The 24,668-nt window shown below is 31.1% G+C and overlaps 2 protein-coding genes and 1 pseudogene across 2 annotated transcripts; 2 read left to right on the top strand and 1 right to left on the bottom strand.

Moving 5' to 3' along the window:
- Positions 1 to 841: 841 nt before the first annotated feature.
- Positions 842 to 5,217, top strand: LOC111211925 (transcription factor MYB34-like). The gene is made up of 3 exons (XM_048748398.1): positions 842 to 1,417; positions 1,809 to 1,938; positions 4,380 to 5,217. Exons 1-3 carry the CDS (start codon positions 1,285 to 1,287, stop codon positions 5,041 to 5,043), a joined length of 927 nt encoding a protein of 308 aa, XP_048604355.1. The 5' UTR covers positions 842 to 1,284; the 3' UTR covers positions 5,044 to 5,217.
- Positions 5,218 to 8,671: 3,454 nt separating this feature from the next.
- Positions 8,672 to 10,550, top strand: LOC125582027 (transcription factor MYB34-like). Its single transcript, XM_048748399.1, has 3 exons — positions 8,672 to 9,204; positions 9,365 to 9,494; positions 9,772 to 10,550. The coding sequence occupies exons 1-3, from the start codon at positions 9,072 to 9,074 to the stop codon at positions 10,349 to 10,351; spliced, it is 843 nt and encodes a 280-aa protein (XP_048604356.1). The 5' UTR covers positions 8,672 to 9,071; the 3' UTR covers positions 10,352 to 10,550.
- A 2,790-nt stretch (positions 10,551 to 13,340) lies between these two features.
- On the bottom strand, positions 13,341 to 17,319 carry LOC125582515 (annotated as a pseudogene).
- Between the last annotated feature and the right edge of the window lie 7,349 nt (positions 17,320 to 24,668).

Raw genomic sequence — 24,668 nt, forward strand, 5'->3', positions numbered from 1 at the left:
GCTTCTATATGATATTCAAATCCTTTTGTAACCCTTAAAATAAATGTATCAGACCTTGTGGTCGAGTGATAAGAAGATGAGTATAGAATGTCAACATATTTTAAGTTTTTTTTATTTACTGCGCAAAATTAAATCATATTATTTCTGAACATTCACAGAAATATGAACATTTGCTTTTATCAATTTGGATATCTGAAAAGAGAATTTATTCGTGGATTGCAACTCTTCTCAAAAAAATAATCCGAGTCCTTTTCTAAGTTCAGAATACTTCGGATTTAAAATGGACGACCGCACTTAGTTATTTAAATTGCGCATATGCTATGACTAAAACGTCTTATATTTAAGCATATTATTTTTTTTTTTCATCTGATTTTCATTGATAGCAATGGAAGAAACAATCAGTTTTTTTTCCCATCATATTATTGTTTAATATTAGTGAAATTACATTAATGTTTTTAGAATGAGTAAATGAATTTAATATATAGTACAGTTGCACACATTTCTTGACCATTGTATCTCCTAATAATCAGTTTCTGAAGAAACAATCTAACACGGACAGTAGAATCAGAACACTGCCATCAGTTTGCAATCCCGTGTGACCACGAGATCTGACAGATGCTCGACTTATGGACTGATAATATTACATCTGGCATTGCGATGACTGATCAGTGAGTGGTCTACGTAAAACAAAATAAAAAACGTGTATACTCTCCTAAAGATAATATTTTATTTCCTTAAATGGCAATTAAAGTTTTAATCATAAATAGTAGTAGTGTCTCTTTATCTCTCTCTTCTTATTCTATTATAAAAGAGCACCTCTTGCAATACTATAATCTGTGCGACAGAGTACAAGAACACCCATTGTTCTTGTTTTAGAAATCCGTTATATAATGATATAATCTGTGCGACAGAGCTCTTTAACAAAAAAAAAACATCTGTGCGACAGAAGAACACCATTGTTCTTGTTTTAGAAATCCGTTATATAATGATAACACGTTCACGTGTTCCTTGTCATAAAGAGTGTATCAGTGAGCAAAATCTTCAAGTGTCTTTTGGTTCTGATCAAACGCTCTATTCAATTCTCTTAATTAGACATCTTTTCAATCTCTTTTCTTTCTTGTCTCTTTCTTTTTGATGAAAAAAATCTATTTTCATGTTAATTTCACTTAATTAAACAATGAATTAAAGAGTTTCCTCCCTGAAAAGTTCTCTAGCTAGGGTTGCAATTGAATCCTTTCAATTAGGTTTATATTTATAAATAAAATAAAATAAGAAAAACCAGAGATGGTGAGAACACCATGTTGCAAAGAAGAAGGAATAAGAAAAGGAGCTTGGACTCCCGAAGAAGATCAAAGGCTTATTGCTTATGTTCAACTACACGGTGAAAGTGGATGGCGTACTCTCCCGGAGAAAGCTGGTATTTTTATATTTTCTTTATTGCTTATTTATTAGGAATTCAATATAATTAACTAACAGTTCCTTTTCACTTAATTTTATAATCGGTCTGTTTCACAAAAAAATATTTTAGTATTTTCACACATATTAAAAAACACATTAATAAATCAATATAATAAATATATTATTTTTTGTAATTTTTAATTTTCAATAAATTTTAACAAATACTAGTTCAAGAAAATCAATAAATTTTAAATTATCAATAAATTTTGACCAATACTAATTTAAACAATTTACAACTTTTATAGAAACACACACACAAAAATTATCTTTGTAGAATAACTTTTTCTAAAATATCTTAACGGAAGGAAAGGAAAATATATTTATTAACAGTGTGTAAAATATGTTTATAGGATTGAAGAGATGCGGTAAGAGCTGTAGACTTAGATGGGCTAATTATCTAAAACCCGACATCAAGAGAGGAGAGTTTACACCTGAAGAAGATGACACTATTAACAAGCTTCATGCTCTTATGGGTAACAAGTAAGAAAAGTTTCCTTAGTAATAAATAATTAGTAATTTATAATTATATCTGTAATATTTAATAAATTTAATGGTGGTTTTTTTGTCATATTGATTTATTTTAAAATAATAATCCCTCCATTTTTTTAAATAATGCATATTATAGAGTTTTAACACTTGTTAATAATACATATTAAATTTCAACTATAAATGCAAATTTTTTTGTTGTAATTATCTATTTTCATAATTCTAAACCAATAAGAATTAAGTAAAGACAATTAATTTTTGGAAGTTTACAATTATTCATTATTAGTTGAGAAAATATGTATTAGAATATAAAAATGTAAGTCTTTGAAACAAATTTTTTTTTAAAAACATGTAGCTTTTTAAAACAGAGAGAATATAGTACAAGACATGGATCTATTTTCTAATTATCAGGAATCAACAGCAACAAAAGAGTTATCAGAATTTCAAAATGTACTTGAAAGCCAAACATGTACGTACATATCTTCACATAAATCACACTTTTATTTCAAAAATCAATGAGTAAATAACTAGTTGGCAAAAACGAATAAGCAAATAATTATTTAGCGAAAAAACAATAAGCAAATTATCATCTTTAACTTTTTTTTATAGTCATCTTTAACTTAGTTGATATCTATTCTATTAAAATAGAGGTCACAACTTCATTTCATGTGTAATATTTTAAGTTGGACTATTATTTATAAAATCTATTAAATGTACATAACTTCATTATAATATCTTTTAATATCTTTATCTTTAATTTAATTTAAAATAAATATTTATTTTCGAAAATTAATTTATTTAAATTTTAGTTATCAGAAAATATAATCAGAAACTTAAATTCAATTTTTTTTTATTTATAAACGAAAATTATAAATTATAAAAAATATTTTAATGATAATAACAACTTAAAATTATTACTTTTCAAAAATACATTTTACAAAGATTTTGTTGGAAAGCAAAATCCATTTCTATTTAAATTTTAAAATTTAAATATCTTATTTATTAAACACATAAATCATGACTTTTTACATGTGTGATTTTTCAATTTAAACTATTTCTTAGAGGCCACAACTTTAAATGTTTCTATCATATAACGTTACAATTTATGTCAATAATTTTTAAAAGAAATCTAATATTCTTATTAATGGTTAAATTTTAATTTACACCCCTTTCGTAGATGAAACATTTAATCTCCTTAAATATTATATATAAAGCTTTAGTCAACTATTATTTGCGTTTATATATTCCATTGAGTTAAAAAACCATTTCATTCTAATATTAAAAAATATACCAAATTAGTTTATTAATCACTATATATAAAGTTGTACATCTCCTACTCCAACCATAAATGGACGAACAATATATATATGAAATGAATATATACATGAACAAATGCATTAAACATGAACAAATTATCTATATGCATAATATCATAGCATGAATGACCTATATATGTAAAAAAAATAAAAGTATTCCAACACTATTCTTTACGAAGAGAACACACATTTATCAAATTGGTTTAATGTTACAGTATATAACATAATTCCAACAAATTTTAATTTTACTTCATATTTGATTCTATTTTCAAATTTACCTTTAAATTATTATCATTTTCATAAATATCTTAAATTTATTATTAAAGACAAAATTAACCCTACCAAGACATTTATAAATATATAAGAATTATTTACAGAAGTTTATAAACTCAACTTCACCGCCTAAATAATAAATCCTAAACAATAATCGTTAAACCCAAAACTAAAATTTTAGGATATCTTTAATTGAGTTTTTTTTTTAAATGCTATCCAAGTTGGTGTGTTTGAAGTAATTTTTCAAATAGTATTTTTACTACAAATTTTTTTGCAAATACAAAATATTATAGTTTATTTAAAAATAATAATTTTGTTGTTTTTAGTAATATCCCAAAAAAATTCATCTCTATTATATAGGTTCGGTTTAATTTAATTCCCATATAAATTCCAAATTTTTGATATGAAACATAAAATTATGTAAAATAATATTGTTACATAATAATGCTTACAAAATAATTTTTTTTACAAAATACATAAAAATTATGTAAAATAATATTGTCAGATAACAATGTTATATAAATTAAAAAAAAATTAGTATAAAAAGAATAAAACATGCACATCGGATGTGGAGGTCAAAATATAGTTATAACTTATTATAGATGCCCCATGGCAACACTCTATAATGAGAGAAGTAGCTGCAATCCTCATTAAAAAAAATATTTAAAAACATTTTTGTGTAAAGTGAAACTTTATAAAAACAAGATCCAAGTTTATTGTTTTCGCATAATCTTATTAAGGTGTTCTGTTGTTGTTTGTCTCTGCAATTCCAAGTATAAACATTTCGTTTTTAAACCGTTTCTCAAAAAAAAAAAAAAAAAAAATCTTATGTTATTATTGTGAAAGGTGGGCCGCAATAGCAACAAGCTTGGCGGGACGAACTGACAACGAGATCAAAAATTACTGGAACACAAATCTCAAGAAGCGTTTGACACAAAAAGGTCTTGATCCAACCACTCACAAACCGATCAATCCAACTGATCAAACCGGTTTCGAGCCAAAAGTTCATAAACTCGGTTCATCCGGTTGCGCAAGACTTCTTAACCACGTCGCAAGGAAATACGCCGGAGATTTAAACCGGGACCTACTAACCGGAATCATCATTGGAAACTCCTCAAACATCGCCGAGGGTTCACAAAACTCAGTTGAGGTCGATTCTCCGACTGAAAGTTTGATCTTCACATTGCTCAACAAAGCGGCGGCAAGATCAAGTGATGTCACATCGTTTCTGACCAACAATATGTCGTCATCTCCCGGTCTTTCCAACAACTGTTCTTTTGCCGACAATCTCGACCTATTCTTTAGCAACGAAGTGATCTCCGATATGTCTATGAATGTCGATAATGTTTGCATTATGGAAGAGTTGAGGGATATTTTAAGCTACGGCGGTGCTGACGCCGGAGATGTCAAAGACTTGCCGGAGTTTAATGTAACTGATGGGATGGAGTTTCTTGGTTCTTGGAACGTAGAAGATGACTTGCACTTGGAGAATTATTATTGGGTTCGTTAGATTCCAAGATTGGTGTCGTCTTTGTCTGATAAGTGACGAGTCAGAAATAAAACCAATTACACGTTGGTTGTTTCTTTAATTGATGTGTTGCTATATCGTCACATGGCGGAATAGTGAGTGTGTGTTGTAATAAAAATAAAAATAAATAATAAATAAGTGTTTCTTTTTCGAATCTGTTTATAATTTTATATAGAAACATGAAAAATAGTTCTCTATAGAAAAAAAATGACTAACACGTAACAACTATAGACCATTAAAAAATCCTCATAAAAGTCATATGAGCTTTTGAATTATTATAGAAAAATATCTGCTTTTCAATACGGCATGCGACTAGGATAATATATAAATTCTCGTTCTATTTAAATAATTATTTATTTAGCTTAACTATACATAATAATTTATATTATAATTTATAAAGTTAATCTATTTCAGAAATCAACTCATAAATCACTGGGACGACTTTAAGAAAAAAAATCACAGACCTAATATTACATGTTGTGATTCTAGACCTGAGCGATTACGGATTTCGGTCTCTAAAGCTTCTAATGTTCAAAAAAACATCACTCCACCCGCATACATAATCACCAAAATTAAGACATTCATGACTTGGGGACATTATGATCATTAAAATAAATGTCTATATATTTATTTTCGAAAACATAATTTTACTGTAAAGTAATATGTCTTATTCTGATCAATAATTGAAATGCTGATTTTTTTTTTTTCATTTGCTAGACCGATATATATATTCCGAAAACGTGAATATCCTCTTTCGGAAAAAAAAAATATCCCCACTCGTATGTGATATTCCAGTATGACAATGATAGCATGGGTCGTCCACTATGACTACTTTTTGGGGGCAGATTCACGTGAAGGCATAATCTTTGTAGATTTTTTACATAGATACACGTTCATACCAGTGGCGGAACGAGCTAAAATGTTTACCGATGTCAGTTTTAGAGTGAACATATATTTTACATGGGTCAATAAGCTTATTTTACTCTATTTTCTCGGTTCCTCAGGTAAAAACACAAGTAAAAAAAAATTCTTGATTTCACATGGGTCATATGACCCACCTTAACTACCTCCACCACTGGTTCATACGAGGAGCATTTACATCTATGTAACTTAAGCTGTCCATACAAAAAACTTTAATATCTATGATCAGAGCCAGCCATTAATTGGACCAAGCCGAGGAGCAGTGGCCTCCGCTCTTAATAATACAAATATAATTTCGGCCACAAATTTTCAATAACATTTTTGGGTTTAGTGGCTAAATCTGAAGGTAACAGACCCTCTTTGCCCAACCAAGGTTTAAAGCTCAGTAGAGAGACCCTTTTTAAAAACTTGCTTCTGGTCCCCAAATTTTCTAGGAGCGGCACTGTATGACATGCAAACATTTCTAGGCCTACATGTAGACTTGAAAAGATATAGTTACTTACTGTAAGAGAAAACATTACCCTTCGTACAAAATCGAACATCTAGGTAATTGCATGCATATACGTAACTTGAAGAGATGTGGGTTACTGTTAGAGAAAATAATATGCATGCATGGATACAGCTAATGAATAAAATGTGCGTTAAAACAATATTTTTTTGTCAAACGTTAAACTATAGTTTAAAAAAAACTTTGGCTTAGAATGTTCTCGTATCGCACCGCAATTGTTTTCCAGTTGTTACCATCCAGACTCTTTATAACAGTCGTAGATTAATGCTTCTGTTATTATTTATTAACGTTGGACTGACGTTGAACATAGTGAATTTTCAATTTAACAAAGAACGATATACCATTTTCTAGGCATGGACAATTTGGTTATCTGTTTGATTTGATTCGAGTCAGGTATTTCGGATATCAAATAGTTCGGATAGAGGCATATAGAATCAATTTACTACATGATCTATTTTTTGCTTTGGATTTGGTTCGGATAGTTTTGAGTTTGATTCGGTTGAGATAGTAAAACCGGAAATCAAAAAATACCTAGAAAAATTTAGTTCTCATTTGGTTTCGGTTCAGTTATTTCGGGTAGTTCAGATAATTCAGGTTAGATATCGGGTATTTTAGGTAAAATATCTAATAATTAGGATGATTCATATAAAAACCTTGGATATTTCGGATCACTTTGGATATTTTGTATAAAAATATTAGAATACTGTCGGATAGTTCAGATACTTTATAATAATTTACTTTTTCAAATATTTTTGATTTTTAATAGATTTTTAAATTATAAATATATATTTAGTTGTGTTACATGTATATATAACTAATATTTTTATATATCCGAGTATCTATTTGATTTTTGGTTCGGTTCAATTATTTTGAATATAGAAACTATTCAGATATTTTAAGGGTTTGATCCGGTTTTGTTTCGAATATTTTGATTCGGTTCCGAGGTTTTCTTCCCAGGTCTACTACTTTACATGTGCTGAAATTAAAATAATTATTTACACGGAAAGTAAGTAGATGTTCTTTTAATGGCATTGTAGATGTTTTCTAAATGGCATTGTAACCAATAACCGGTCAAATTGTTATAAGAAAATTTTGATTCAACTTTCCTCCCGTGATATTAAGTTATAGTAGAAAATAATAATTAAAAAAATTTGAATATATCGACAAAATGGGAATTTGTTTTTGAAAAATGGCTTTCTAAAATGGGATATATGTTTTAGTAGTTTTACTAATACTTGTTGAAGTTCCTTTTTTTCTAAAGAAAAGGTTAATCAGTTTCTAACTCAAATATAGAAACATTGAAGGGCACGTTTTTGGAAAGCCTAACAATCTACCTAAGTTGGATGGCAGTATTTTTTTTTTTTTTTGACGTTTTGGTCTCCTTATGTTTTTTTTTTGACAATTGGTTGAGGGGACGGGTGTGGGGGGGGGGGGGGGGGGGGGGGGGGGGGGGGGGGGTGCCTACTCTCTCTTAATAAACTTCAAGCCGACCAAAACATTTTCTCCTTTAATTTAAATTTATTCCCAAAAGGTTGTAATTCATGGAGAAAAAGGAAATAGTTTCTCAAATGAAAAAAAAAACTGAAGAAACTTCTAATTACAGCTTCTGAGAGAAAGATTCCAGGAACACATGAATTACTAAGTGCGTTGACATTGGTTTAACACAAGGAGTTGGATTTATTTTCGAATATGTGGTCGGCAGCTACTAATCTTAGGATTTTTTTGCTGAGTCTCCGTTTATGTACAAGTTAAATTAAAGATGAAAATGATACGCTCTTAATTAATCAAATCATCCAATCTAAGTCTTGTAATATGACTAAAACCTATGTACTAGCATCTTTATAGTTAAGTAGTAGTACAATGTTATTAATATTTTCTTAGAAGAGATACCAATAGTTTAATGGTAATAACCTCATTGCTTGAATGAATATAAATATAGCATAGTTGCACTGCACACCTTTCTTGATGATTGTATGTCCTATAAATCAGGTCAGAACAGTGTAAGCAGTATGCAAACCCGTGTGACCACAAGATCTGACAGATGCTCGAGTCATCCAGCGATAACATTACACCTGGCATTGTGCACTACGATGACTCCGTGGCTATGAAAAAAGGAAAATAAAAACGTGCAAGCTCAACTCTTTTAAAGATAATATTTTATTTCCTTTTATGTCATGTGTTTCAAAAAAAAATAGTAGTAGTACGTCTCTTTTTCTCTCTCATGTAATTTCTACTATATAATAAGAGCATCTCTATATACTATTGTATAACCTGTCCGAGAGAGAATAAAAGAACACCCATTGTTCGTATTTAAGAAATCCCATATATAATGATAACTCCTCGTCAAAAGAGTGTCTCAGTGAGTACAATCTTCAAGTGTCTTTTGGTTTTGATCAAACGTTCTATCCAGTTCTCTTTTCTTGCTCTTTTCTAATGATAAAATCTCCTTTCTGGTTAATTTCACTTAAGTAAAAAATGAATTAAAGAGTATTTCTTACTTTCATAGGTCTCTAGCTAGAGTTTCTATTAGGTTTTATATTAATAAATAAATAAAGTCAAGACTCAAGAAGAAGAACTAGATATGGTGAGAACACCATGTTGCAAAGAAGAAGGAATAAAGAAAGGAGCTTGGACTCCTGAAGAAGATCAAAAGCTTATTGCTTATCTTCAACTACATGGTGAAGGTGGATGGCGTACTCTCCCGGAGAAAGCTGGTAACTCTTTTTTTTAATCGCTTAATCACTAGGAATTTAATATAATTAATTAACAGCTCTTTTTCTCTTAAATATATATATATATATATATATATATATATATATATATATATATATATATATATGTATTTATTAACAAGTGTGTACGATATGTATATAGGATTGAAGAGATGTGGGAAGAGTTGTAGACTGAGATGGGCTAATTATCTAAGACCCGACATCAAGAGAGGAGAGTTTACTCCCGAAGAAGACGACGCTATTATCAAGCTTCATGCTCTTATGGGTAACAAGTAAGAATATTTTTTTTATTTATTGCCTTTTGTATTAGATAGTTAGTAATTTATTATTATTATTATTATTTTTTTTTTTGATAAAGGGCTTCTAGTAATTTATTATTACAATCTTTAAAAATTTAATGGTGGTTTTCTTCTTCTTCTAAATATCACATTGATTACATATTGTAAAATAAGTATATAAAAGATATAGATCAATTTTTCATTACAATTTTTTGGAATAAAGTATATAACTGGAGTTAATATTTTCTTGTGGTGTTGTTGATTGTTACAGGTGGGCCGCAATTGCAAATAGCTTGGCGGGACGAACTGACAATGACATTAAAAATTATTGGAACACAAACCTCAAGAAGCGTTTAAAACAAAAAGGTCTTGATCCAATCACTTACAAACCGAACAATCCAACCGGTTTCGAACCAGCAAACCATAAACTCGGTTCATCCGGTTCCGCAAGGCTTCTTAACCGGGTCGCAAAGAAATACGCGGTCGACGTAAACCGGGATCTACTAACCGGGATAATCATCGGAAACTCCACAATCATCGCTGACGATTCACAAAACTCAAGCGATACTGAACATTCAACGTCCACACTGCTCAAAACGGTGGCAAAACCAAGTGTTCCGGCGACTTCTCCCGGTTCTTTCTCCGATGATCTTGACGTATTCTTTAGCAACGAAGAGATCTCTGATATGTATATGAATGTGGATAATGTTGGCCTTATGGAAGAGTTAAAGGGTATTTTAAGCTACGCCGGAGATATTAAAGATTCGCCGGAGTATAACGTAAGTGATGAGATGGAGTTTCTTGATTCTTGGAACGAAGAAGATGGTTTGGACTTGGAGAATTGTTCGTAGGTTCGTTAGGTTCCAAGACTGGTGTCTTTGTTTGACGAGTGACGCGTCGAAAATAAAATCAACTACACGTTGGTTTTTTCTTTAATCGATCGTTCTAGTGTCGATCGTCACGTGGAGAAAATAGTGAGGTGTTGTAATAAATTTAATAATAACCGTGCGTTTATCGTAATTATTCAATAAAGATGGTTTACTACTTAAATTCGTTTCCTTTAATAAACTCATAAAACTATACGAATTTGTTTATATACTTTATATAGAAGCATGAAAACAATCCTCTATAGAATAAAGACTAATAGTTATGCACCATTAAAAAATCCTCCTAAAACAAATAAACTTTAAAAAGATCTGCTTAACATTATTTCATGCGAGTAAGAAAAAAGTACATGAGTTGAGTTGTCGTTCGGTTGAAATAATTATATATTTAGCTTAACTATATATACATTTTTTTTTTTTTGCTAAAAACTAAACTATACGTGAGAATTTATTTAATAATTTATGAAATTAATCCATTTCGTACATTACCACCAAGCTAACAACACTCACACACATACAGAATCTCCAAAATTAAGTTATCACGATTATTAAACTCTTTAGAATTATTAACTTTGAACTTAGTGTAAAGTAACCTGTCTTATTCAGATCAATAACTGAAAGTGCTTTTTTCCGTTCTTTTTTCTTTCTTTTAATTCTTCTGCTAGGCTGCAATATATATTCCCGAAAACGTGAATCCCACATCCAATATGACAATTACGTGGGTCGTCTATTATGATTATTTTTTGAAGGCAGATAAACGTGAACGCATTATCTTTGAAGATATACAGATTATTACTATGGCATGGTACTAAGTTACACTCATTTATACGAGATTACGAATAGCATTTAGATTTAATTATATATAACTTAAGCTGCCCATGTAGAAAACTTCAATATCTATGACATAAACATCTACGTAGGTCTACACGTAGACTCAATAAGATGTATGTTACTGTTCGAGAAAGCGTACCTGTGTAACGTTTAAGCTAACTAAATTCGACTAAATTATCCGACATCTAGCTTATCTAGGTACCTTTTTGTTCTTATTTTTATTTTTATATCTGGCTAATTAATCAGTTAATTGAATATCAAAACATGTATAGTATAATCCAGTAATTACGTTTACGCTCAAGGTCGTCTCCAGGATTGGTTTGTTAAACCTCTCTTTCAATGAGGAAAAGAGATATTACAAAATTCAGTGTGGTTTTCTTTGCTTGTGTAGGTGATGTCCTACTAGTATCTTCTCTAAACCTTATTTTGTCTGGGTTTCACCTGTACGTGTATGTTTAAACCCGATTATTTTGTCATTTAATCCATTCAAATGTTATAAAATTTTACTTTTTCAAATCATATAACACACTAAAGGAGGACGTATATAAGAGAGTTGGGTAAAAGCGAAATATGTAAATCTATAAAAGTAAATCAAGATACTAAATGAAATGCAAGATGTAATGTTACACAATGCTTCAAATAATACATATAGGTGATTTGGAATAAAGTCACGTACATTTGTACCAATAATTCCAAACAGACACAATTGGAATCTCAATTATTTTGATTCATGAATCTGATTAAAATATTATACTTTCATGCCTCCCCACTTGCTCAGGTACAAAGCCCCTCGTTCTTTTTTCGTATATTAATTAAAAATGAAAGTATATATTTCTAAGCCATGTTGATCAAAAATATATATATATATATATATATATATATATTTCTAAACCACATAAAGTAGTGGTTGGTGTGTTATTTACATGATGATCAGAGCCAGCGTACACAATATAGATGAAAAACGAGACTAAAGTATTTCCTTCAAACATTATTAACGGTGATGAATGTTCTAAAAAAGCTTTAAACATATAAAAATGTTTTTATTATTATTTCGAAAGGGTTTAAATAGACAAAAGTTTCGGTTTGCTATAACAACGTATGTAACTGATATTCGCTACTAGAAGTATTTCACATGAACATACAGCACCAATAATATCATCATCCTCTGACAAAATTAGACTATTGTCCAGGTTGTTGTGACGATGTTCTCATTTTACATTTTGTGGTAAGAGCAGCAATTTTTTAATTAATAAGCTTCGGTTACGGTATTAACACTAATTTATTCGGCTACTTAAAAAGAATTAAAATCATGAAAAAGTTGTGATCCAGCTCGTCTCCATGTGATATTTATACTTACAGTTCATCAATAAAACGTGTTTTGACGTTAAAACTATAGTTTTGTTTTCGGTTAAAACGTTAAAACATTAGTTTTAAAAAGACTTCATAACACTCATCGATGTATGCTTGTCTAATTAACGTTGGACTAACGTTGAACTTGGTGGATGTTTCAAATTAACAAAGAACCATATATACATTTTTTTTTTTTTTTTTTTTTTGATAACTCTGTTATCTGGGCAGCCACATTCTCAACTATCCCCCGAAAGAGGTCCAGCGCCCCAACGGAAGGGATGTTAAATCCGTTGTGGCCAAGACTCGAACCCGGGTGGCGGACAGTACAGCTGTACCTCCTTTACCACCAAGCTACGAGCGCTTGGTTGAACCATATATACATGTGATGAAATTAATATTATATAAGTAGATCGTCCTCTAATGGTATTAGTTTAACCAATAAAACGGCCAAATTATTATGAGACAATTCTGATTCAACTTTTCTTCCGTAGAATAAGTAGAGTTACTGTAGAAAAATAAAAATGTGAAAACATCGACATTATGGGATAATAACTTATACTAATATAGTAATATTTGATGATTTTTTTGTTTGTAAGTTGTAACCAATAGGTTTATTAGTTTTCCTCAACAGCGCAGCTCAAACCTAGAAAACAAAGTGCACGTTTTAGGAAATTCTAATAAGCTACCTAAATTGGATGGCAGTATATATTTGTTTTGACGTTTTGGTCTCTGTTTTTTTCTCCAACACTTGGTTGGGGTGCCTCTCAATGAATCTCAAGCCCACCGAAAACATTTTCCTAAATTTTAACTTATTTCCGAAAAGGTTGTAATTCTAAGAGAAGAATGAAATTATGTCTCAGACGAAAAAAAACTTAAAAACAAATTCAAATTACAGACTTTTAGAAAAAGATTCCAAGAACAAATGAGTAGCATATTTTCTTTGCCACAAATGGGTAGAAAGTAAGGATAGTAACAATACAGCTTTATATGGGCCGGCCGCATGTGGACAAACATACCCCACTGCTGGCCTCCGCAACTATTGACTAAAAATGATAATTATTAAAAATGAATGCAAATACAAAATACAAAAATAAATAACGTGAGAAAAAGAGAGTATACTATCAAATTTTCAATAAAGTATCTAACTTTCGATTACAAAAAAGGAGAGAACAATCTAGAAATTTCTGATGTGGTATGTGCCATGGACGATGCGCATATGTAAACAGATTGGTTGTTACTATAACCAATTATAGTTTAACTTGTACAGTTGTGTTTCAAAAAAAAAGTTTCACTTGTAATCATCACAAGTCACAAGTCACAACTGTACTTGGAGAAAAAACATTAGAACTTTAAATCCTAATATAGAGATGGACACAGGACACGATATCCTGAAGTTTTTAGTCACCAAACTTGTTATTCGGATCCACCTACAAGAACCTTTCAGCCCATTCACATTTTGGCCTTTGGTAAATGCAGATAGTGTTAAACCCACAAGCTAGATTTCTAAGCTCATTGGAATCGACATATGGTCCAAATCTCTTTGCACATATATTATCCGGCTCTGACCAAGCCAGAGACCATCCAATATTATTGCTCCACTGCCTCTTGTGATTGATAGTAGAACGGCTCGGTGATAAGTCTTTGGACAATGCGGTATCTTTTTTGTTGACATAGAATCTCGTTGAAATTGTCTCTCAATACTAGTACATACATGTAGCCTGACTCGTTGAAAACCAATCAAGTCCCTGGATTCTAACGATCATTGATGTTACTTGAGTGGCATGAAAAATATACATCTCTTAAGGGGGAAAAATCAATCACGTGACACTTGACCACAAGGCAGATACTCTTCACAAGAAAATATACTATAAGGAGAAGGGTTTGGAGGATCATGAACTTGAGCCACACCTTCAAGCATCTGCGTTACAGTTCTCATGTTAGGTCTCATTCCTGGTTCTTCTTGTAGTTTTTTTTTTTGAAAAAGGGCAAGGTTCTTCTTGTAGTTGTATACACCATATCCCTATTTTCACATATCTCTCTACCATCTCCATATCCTCCATCACCTAAGTCGTCTTCCATAAGATCACCCAGCCTCCTATTTCGGAAACAATCATATGCCCAATTGATGAGAATCACGTTATCCTCAAGATCAACTGCTTTCTTGCAGCACACGATTTCTAAAAGCATTACTCCGTAGCAATATACATCTACTTTGGATGAAATGGGATTGTTCCTGAACCACTCCATCGCGATGGTTCCACAGATGTTTGTGAGAGTATTCGTTTGGTTCATCCTCAGAAGCTTTGCTAGACCGGAGTCCGAGATGCGTGGACTGTAAGACTCATCTAGAAGTATGTTTTGCGGTTTTATGTCGCAGTGTATGATTTGCTCACAACATTCTTCATGTAGATACAAGATTCCACGTGAAATCTCCACAGCTATTCTCCTTCTATCTTTAGGTCTTGGATGCTTGAAAAGGAAACTGGCAAGCAGGGCCGGCCCCGAAAATTTGGGGACTCTATACTATTTAGTAAAGATTTAAAAAATTTAGGGGCCTAAATTTTTTTTTTAAAAATTTAGGGGTTTATTTACATATAAAAATTTTCAAAAAGTTTGAAGGCCTAAGACGAATGTTTCATTGGGCTTTTCCCAGAACCGCCCTGCTGGCAAGCATCCCATGCGGTAAGTACTCGTAGACGATCAAACGACTCTGCCCTTCGTTGCAAAAGTCAATGAGCCTCACAAGGTTCTTGTGATACGTCTGACCTATCGCTTTAACCTCGTTTCTAAACTCTTTCTCGCCTTCTTGAACCACTCGGTCTAGTTTCTTGACAGCCACGGTAACTTGAGAATCGCCTACAACTTTTAAAACTCCTTTATAGACGATCCCATATGCTTGGATCCTTCAAGACAAAACGAATAAGCTCCTAAACATTAACACCCACGTTGGTTTCGGTACTCTTGTTGACAAGTTTGCATCTCAAACCTCGGCACACAGTCACCATCACTGGTCTCAATAATTTTATAAACTTCATTTTAATGTCAGAAAATAATATCCTAAAATTTTGGTAGTTTTAGTATAAAAAGTTTCAGATTCTGGATCTTTCGCTGAACGGATTTTATAAGACAAAAAAAACATTTAATACTATTAAATTTTATTTTTTAAAAGATTATTCTTAATGTTATATAAAATTATATTTTATAATATTTGTGATGAAAATAAAAATACATTCAAATAAAATATTTTTTGTATAAATAATATATACTTTTATTAAAAATGGTCTTTAGCTATTAAGATATAGAGAACACGAGATGGGATCCAGGGTGGTTTAACTCACCTGAGTGGCAACAGAGTGTCTGTGGGATTATCGAAGCTCGACCACAAATCCTTACTGGAATCTTTGCTTAACAGGCGGAAGTTTCCAGCGTCGGTCATGCGCACTTGTTAAACAGAGCCGTTACTCGGATTCAGTGAATAACTCCAGAGCCGTTGACCTCGAGGGTCAGCGAGAACCAAACCGCGATGCGGTTAGTGTAACCTTGGAACCAGCAGGGACAAGGCCACTAGTTCTGTTGACATCTTGTGCGTGCCACACGATGGTTGTGTTGGGAGTCTTGTAGAACCATATGGATAGATTGAAACCACCGTTGGGTTGGATCTTGCGGAACCCTAAGGCATGAACTGGAGATTTGCTGGGATCTAAAGCCGTCAGAGATTCTCCGACAGGAACAGATCCGTTGATGATGTTTTGAGACAAAACGACAAGTACTCGTAGTTGCAGAACGAGAACAAGTTAGAGTATCGAACAAGAGAGGAAACCCATTTTTCTGAGGACAGATCTTGAGATTACATGTGTTTTATATATAGATTTACATTAATAATATATATAGTAGAATAGTTGATTTTTTCGTTATTATTAGGGTTTTTAGTAATTAAACCCCTCAACTAAACATCAATAGTAAAAAAAACCCTCAACTAAAAATTCCGTGAACTAGGAGGTGTTATTGGTTTATATATTTTTATTGATTTAGAAATCCATATAGTATTTATAAATCCAAGTAAAATATACAAATTTTCAAATTTTCTCGGATTAGTATTTACAAATCCGGAGGTTTTCCTTCGGATTTGGGCCTTTGTATTTTTCACAAAGAAATCCATGCAAATCCATTCAAATACATTATGAAATCAAATTTATTAGTAAATCCGTACGATTGAATAACACTTGATTTGAATTAGAATTTATGAATCATTAAACGAATAACACTTGATTTGAATTAGAATTTATGAATCATTAAACGAATAACACATGATTTCAATACATATTTTAAAATCGTAGAACCAATAACACTAGATTTAGTTTGAATTTTTAAATCCATCAAAATACACCAACCAATAACCCCCACTAAACCTTCAACTTTAATTTCGTTAACATATATTACCCTCCGTCTAAAAACCATGATGGAGGGTGACATACATTAACGGTTTATAAGTTGAGGGTTTATAATGTTGAAAAATTAGTTGAGCGGTTTTTTTACGATTCAAAAATAGTTGAGGGGTTTTATCACTAAAAGTCATTAAATGGTTTAAAAACTTTATTATCATTTATACATTTTTTTTATATTGATATAAGCCTTTAAAACTAATTTATAAATTTTAAAACATTACTGTATAACTGATTTATAAAGCTTCATAAATATTTTAATACTTTTACATATGATTTATACAGTTTCACAATGATTTCATAAGTTTTTACAATTTTTGCTACTTGTTAGGATAAAATAATCTAACATTCTTCGTGATTCTACTCAAACATAAAGTAATACAATAAATCAAAAATAATATATCAAATATATTATTTTAGTGATTAAGAAAACAAAAATATAACGTATTTGTTCAAAAATCAATGAGAATAAAAATAATCATGCATTATTTTGGAAGAGGGGAGGGGTGGGATAGGGGGAAGTATGAGCCGGAGGACGGAAATCATGAAAAAAAAAATGTGTTCTACTCTAAATAGAAAGATTGATTTCATAGATAAATTAATGTATTAAAATTTATAAATTAGTTTTAAAGGCTTAATATAAAAAATGTATAAATGATAATAAATTTTTAAACCATTTAATGACTTTTAGTGATAAAACTCCTCAACTATTTTTAAATCCTAAAAAAAAACTCCTCAACTAAGTTTTCAACATTATAAACCCTCAACTTATAAACCGTTAACGTATGTCACCCTCCGTTTAAAATGTCACCCACGGTTTTTTAAACGGAGGGTAACATATGTTTTTTTTTTTTTTTTTTTTGACAGCAAACATTTACAGACTCATGTTGACTCTGTAAACCAAGGTGGTAACTCCGCATCCATGTGAACGACGAAGGACGTTTGTTTCCTAGCACTGCGTGCTAAGCTATCTGCCCGTATATTCATCGTTCGGGGAACATGAATGATGTCTGAGTTTAGAAAGATTCCTTTTAAGAGCTTGATATCTTCTAAGTAGCTTCCAAATGCTGGCCATTCTTCTGGTTCCGAAACCATCTTCACCAGCTGAGAACAATCTGTTGCAAATGTTACTTGGAACTGTCTTAAGTTCTTCATACATTCCATTGTCCAAATTAATGCTTCCACCTCCGAATGCAGGGGTGAAAGACTTGCCCTGACATTCCTTGCCCCTAATAAACCATCAAAACCCAGTAAAGTACTATACCAGCCTTGGCCGGAAAAAACCTCCTTATCCTTCCATGATCCATCTATAAAACACCATCGTCCTTGGGTTACTAAGGGGGAACTAGATTGTACCTGATGCCCCCTCAGTGGATCATTTGCTACTTGTGCACTAGCCCATAGTGATGACTCTAATTCCGCTTTTTGAAGTGTGTCCCTTGGATCTATATCCAAAAGAGGGTAACATATGTTAACGGAATTAAAGTTGAGAGTTTATTTCATAGGATTTTTAGTTGAGGGTTTATTTTACGATTAATCTTTAGTTGATGGATTTAATTACTAAAAACCCTTATTATTAACGTAGAAAAATGGTTGAAGAAGACTTATTGAATGCTTTTTGGTTTTGAGTCAAGGGAGTAAGTTTTAAAGAGTCAACTGAATCTTCCCCTCCACAATTCTTAATGCATGTTCTATCTTCTGTGTATTAATGTCTGCAATAAAAGTGTAGTTATGTTCGTTGTGGTAGGACATTTCTGAATTTAAAATGTTAAACTTTTCTTTCCTTGGGTTAATTTCGCTTTTGGACGGGAAACTGACAATTATTTATTCTTTATTTGGGTATATTGAATCCAATGTTTTTGTTATTCTAATGCATCCACTTGTACAATCATTGACATATTTTACCTCAAAAATAACAATCACTGATATTTCATGAGCCGGAAAACAGAAATCATGAAAAAAATGTGTTCTACTCTAAATAGAAAGATTGATTTCATAGATAAATTAATGTATTAAAATTTATAAATTAGTTTTAAAGGCTTATATCAATATAAAAAATGTATAAATGATAATAATTTTTTTAAACCATTTAATGACTTTTAGTGATAAAACTCCTCAACTATTTTTAAATCCTAAAAAAAACCCTCAACTAAGTTTTCAACATTATAAACCCTCAACTTATAAACCGTTAACGTATGTCACCCTCCGTTTAAAATGTCACCCACGGTTTTTTAAACGGAGGGTAACATATGTTAACAGAATTAAAGTTGAGAGTTTATTTCATAGGATTTTTAGTTGAGGGTTTATTTTACGATTAATCTTTAGTTGATGGGTTTAATTACTAAAAACCCTTATTATTAACGTAGAAAAATGGTTGAAGAAGACTTATTGAATGCTTTTTGGTTTTGAGTCAAGGGAGTAAGTTTTAAAGAGTTAACTGAATCTTCCCCTGCACAATTCTTAATGCGTGTTCTATCTTCTGTGTATTAATGTCTGCAATAAAAGTGTAGTTATGTTCGTTGTGGTAGGACATTTCTGAATTTAAAATGTTAAACTTTTCTTTGCTTGGGTTAATTTCGCTTTTGGACGGGAAACTGACAATTATTTATTAGGACAATTTGCTCTATATTCATAACAGAGGAAAAATTAAGAATATAGCCATGCTACAGTTTTTCTTGGGAGATGAGAAAATTTGCACACAAATATGACTAAAATCTCCTTTTAAGCGCGTGCGCGTGATGTTGACACTCCAAAACTAAATTTGTCATACTATACTACATACCATATAGTATCGTCACATAGAAAAGTTAAATAGTTGCGAGGTTGAGTTTGATCTATTTCGTAGTTGTACTATACATGATTATGACATAGTATAGTACTATAAGCAAAGTAATGTATAGAAAAAAAAACAAAAGTGGTGGACATGCAAGATAAATAAACAACCTATACTAAACAATAGTGTAATTTCTTATCATCTGCTGCACTAGTCAAGTCAAGCAAAACAAAAACACGCAATCTATGGAACACAATAAGGCCAACACACGCACATGATAGTTTCATATATTATGTGACGATACTATACATAATTACGACATAGTATAATAGTATAATCAAGTAGCATGTAAAAAGAAGGAGGGAGGGAGGGAGAGGGAGGAAGGGAGGGAGAGAGAAGGAGGGAGGGAGGGAGGAACTGGGAAAGTAGTTGTAAAACTACCTTTCTATTCTATATTTATTATATAGAATAGAACATAACAAAATATTGCATTCTAATTTGAACTGATAATTTTTCAAATGTGATGGATGTAAGAATACATAAGAATTGAATCACCAGATCATTAATCACTTGAATGTTTCTCTAATATAAAAAACCTAACAAAAACACTTTGAAAAAAAAAATTATGTTGTATTCTATGATTCCTACTAAAATAGAATAGTATATTGTAATGGTAACTGTTTATCTTCTTCAAAAAATTTCATTTCTCTGGCAATTAAAGAAGACGAACAGTTTGATAATCAACCTTCTGTATCGATCATTGCTGCATTCTAGTTACACGAACAAAACCACCGCCGAGCTCGAGCTCCGTTTACCACCATTCTTGGAGCTGTCGTCATTTCTACTTCTTCTTAGCGATGTTTCCTCATTATTTCATTCCTAAGATGAGTATATATGATGTGCATACGGTTCAGTTTCATTTGTAATTCTTACAAAAACGAGTTAAAAAAAAAATCATTTATCTAATAAAACACACGCGCAGGATAGTTTTGTCATTAATACATAATATATAGAGAATACTATAGCCATCAACTTGTTATGGGTATAGACTCAATATTTTTTCTGCTATGTACATGGTCCCTAATTTCCCTTATTTATTTTTTATTTGGGTATATTGAAGGGAAATTAGACTGTATGACAAGGAAAAAACACATAATTCACTGCATAACCATTTTCCCTAACGTTTCTATATACGGCGTTAATTTTATAAATTAATACTATACTGCCCCTTTCTGAAACCGGCAAAACCTGAAACAAAAAAAAATTAATATTCTTAATTATTATATCCAAAAAGTAAATCGTGGCTTTACTAACTTCACATATTTCCTTTTTACTTCTTTTGTATCTTCGTAGTCTTGAATTCTCTCCAGTACGGTTTTGCTTCATATCGTCATCTCCACTGGATTTGTTTTGAATTGTTCACTTCTTCTTCATTCTTTATAAACGCGTCATCTTCTCTTCGTCGGAGATCGTCGACCACACGACGACGTTAAAGTTTCAGCGCCGAGTAGTACCAAACCGTTCCTATTCTACTTCACACCGTCGATTCTTGTCAGATCTCTGGTTGTTCTAATGCCTATTTTATCACCGTCTGGAAATGACATGATCTCCGTTAGGTATATTCTATCTGATTTGGAATAGAATAAAATATAGACGTTATATTCCATTTGACTTGGATTGAAATAAATTCGAACGTTTAATATCACTTTCTTTAGCTTATGAATTCATACTTGTTTTAATATTTACGTATTTTTATACTTGTATTAGGGTTTATATTTTCGTGTAGGGTTTAGTGATGATTGGAGAGGGGTTAGTTTCTAGAATATTGAGTTCGTCACTGCAAGATTAGGGTTGACATTAGATTAAGTGTTCTATCTGATTTGGAATAGAATAAAATATAGATGTTATATTCCATTTGACTTGGAATGAAATAAATTCGAACGTTTAATATCACTTTCTTTAGCTTATGAATTCATACTTGTTTTAATATTTACGTATTTTTATACTTGTATTAGGGTTTATATTTCCGTTTAGGGTTTAGTGATGATTGGAGAGGGGTTAGTTTCTAGAATATTGAGTTCGTCACTGCAAGATTAGAGTTGACATTGGATTAAGTGTCATATTTCCGTGTAGGGATTCACGATTAGTTGATAGGGTTTTCGTATATATTCCCATGTGTGGTTTAAGATCGTGAGCTATGCATATCGCTATGTCTTACATGGTTTTCATTCCACATTATTGTTATACTTTACAATTTATTTTACATTTACTTTGTTATATGGATCCTAACATTTTTATCTTTTCCTTTTGTTTCTCAGGTTACAAATGAAAGATTTAGGCTGTCAAATAGATTGTTTGAAACTGGATTTGGGCCATCTGGTGAATATATTCTCATTTATATATAATGATGCACTGTGTATATAAGCGGAATATATCATGTGTACATAAAATGGAAAGACCATTCATGTGAAATGAATTATATAATCTTTACTATTTGTTGTATTCTATTTTATTTGCATAACATAGAATATAAATATGATTGTATAGTGCATAAGCATAAATTATGTTTTGTAGTTGTATCGTTGCTATCAAAACTAAGAATTTAAAAACTCAATTTTATCATTTTGTTAACCAGATCCACATAAGTGTAAACTTCACACAAATTTCGTTAACCACAGCTACATTTGGGCCATAATATTATAGTACTTCGGCCATATGGAATAGAACATTCAGTGCATATATATATATGGTCAATAGTATATACTATTTCAAATTTTAATTTTATTCAAAATATTATAACTATATATTAGTTTACATTTGGGTTTTGGATTTAGTGATTGGAATTTAGGGTTCAGTATTTAGGAGTTGGGGTAATGTTTAATATTTAGGAGTTATGAATGAAGTCATAATCCTATACTATTTCAGCCATGTGGAATAAAGTATTTGATGCATATGTATGTGGTCAATAGTATATACTATTTTATATTTTAATTTTATTCAAAATATTATAACTACATATTATAGTTTACATTTGGGTTTGGGTTTAGTGATTGGAATTTAGGGTTTAGTATTTAGGAGTTATGGTAATGTTTAATATTTAGGAGTTGTGTATGGAGTTATAATCCTATACTACTTCGACCATGTGGAATAGAGCATTTGATGCATATGTATGTGGTTGTTCTCTCAAATTACATGGTCGTAATCTTTGCTTTCTTCACATTCTTGCTTTTGAATTCCTTCGGATGGACTTACAGTGGTAATTTGATGGAATACAACACTCATCTTAAAAATGGAATGATCGAGGTTGGTGAATGGAATACAAAATATATTGGAAGGAGATATATTTTAATCCACCAATTACTGCGCATAGAAAATCCGTATGCGGTAAATATACAAGTCACGTGGTTCTCCTCTCTTTTATAAGTTACCATTAACTCACCTCTTTGTTGGGCCACATAGATTATAGTCGATGTCATCTATATTCATGTTTCACCGACAACTTGTTGTAATAAAGGACAGAACCGGATCATATGAGGGTTAAATGTCACCAATTCAATTATGTCAAAATCATAGTCAGTTTCCTAATTACATTTTTGCTTTTGGCTATCTCGCAAATTCACCCTATATTGAATCCAATGTTTTTGTTATTCTAATGCATCCACTTGTACAATCATTGACATATTTTACCTCAAAAATAACAATCACTGATATTTCAAATGGAAATTTAGAGTCCTGGTCTTTTTAATTAGGTACATTTTAGCAGTTGTACCACAATGAATTTATTTTAAAATGTAAATTTCCAGATAAAACGAAAAAGTCATTGGGAAACATTGTATTTTAAAATTTTTAATATGAGATTTTACCATTAATTAACTAAATGATACTACTATTTTTTACCTAACTGAGATCATAATAAATTTCTCTTATAAGATTCCGATATCTATGATTTACAATCAGAAGATTAGAACTGTTAATGTTCTCTACAGTGGAACTCTCCAGCATAGATGACCAGTCTATAGTGTTGTGCACAAAAAGATATGTTTATATTACGATTATCATAGTATGTTTATACATTAAAAAAGTAAATGAGTATATATTGTTAAAGTTGTATAAAGTTTTACAACTTTCATCTTCATACTCTTCTTGTGTACAGAAGAAAATTCTGTCATACAAATTTGTGTTGTAAAGTATATAGATTTGGTAATTGTACTACTTTGAGTATAAATTACAATGCTTATATAATCAGTACCTCATTGCTAAAATCCTAAAGCAAAGTCACTTGAATAGAAATATTAGGGATATATTGGGCATCAAGACACATTTTGCTGTCCAAAATATATCCCTAATAGAGAACGCCATGACTTAGAAACACTAACAAAAATAACCAACGTGTATAAATATGATCGAGGCAATTAAAATTGGGATAGAAATAGAGTAAGAGACAACAAATAAAAGAGAATAAATATGGTAAATGGTTCATATAAATGTTTAAATCCTCAAATAAGGGGTGTCAAAAGACAGGTGGTATTTGCCATCAAATCTACCAAAACTATTACAATTCTCATGTTAATGACATTTTGTTATTTCAAAAATAGTATTATAAGAGTTTTTCAAAGAAAGATGCATTCGTCTGGTAACATGTATTTAAAGGTATTATGTGGTTTTGCAACTTACCAAAAAATTTAGTAATGATCTCTTCTGTCTATTTGTACTAACCTTTTCTTTATTTCTACAAAAATCATAATAATCATTTGTGCCACGCGGTACTATGTCTTGACAACTTTAAAGCGCACCATACTGAGCAGATTACAATAAGAGTAAATTTGAGCAAAGTTGAATAAACAAATTTATACATTCATAAACCTAGCGAATGAACACATTTACAAAC

Source organism: Brassica napus, chromosome C2 (genome assembly GCF_020379485.1).
Source record: "Brassica napus cultivar Da-Ae chromosome C2, Da-Ae, whole genome shotgun sequence".
NCBI classification, from domain to species: domain Eukaryota; kingdom Viridiplantae; phylum Streptophyta; class Magnoliopsida; order Brassicales; family Brassicaceae; genus Brassica; species Brassica napus.

Bases quoted from the DNA above. Each gene is read 5' to 3' on its own strand.
- LOC111211925 (XM_048748398.1), top strand. From the start codon at position 1,285: ATGGTGAGAACACCATGTTGCAAAGAAGAAGGAATAAGAAAAGGAGCT. The intron at 1,418-1,808 runs GTATTTTTATAT...ATATGTTTATAG, and splicing joins TACTCTCCCGGAGAAAGCTG to GATTGAAGAGATGCGGTAAG. The intron at 1,939-4,379 runs GTAAGAAAAGTT...TTATTGTGAAAG, and splicing joins CATGCTCTTATGGGTAACAA to GTGGGCCGCAATAGCAACAA.
- LOC125582027 (XM_048748399.1), top strand. From the start codon at position 9,072: ATGGTGAGAACACCATGTTGCAAAGAAGAAGGAATAAAGAAAGGAGCT. The intron at 9,205-9,364 runs GTAACTCTTTTT...ATATGTATATAG, and splicing joins TACTCTCCCGGAGAAAGCTG to GATTGAAGAGATGTGGGAAG. The intron at 9,495-9,771 runs GTAAGAATATTT...TGATTGTTACAG, and splicing joins CATGCTCTTATGGGTAACAA to GTGGGCCGCAATTGCAAATA.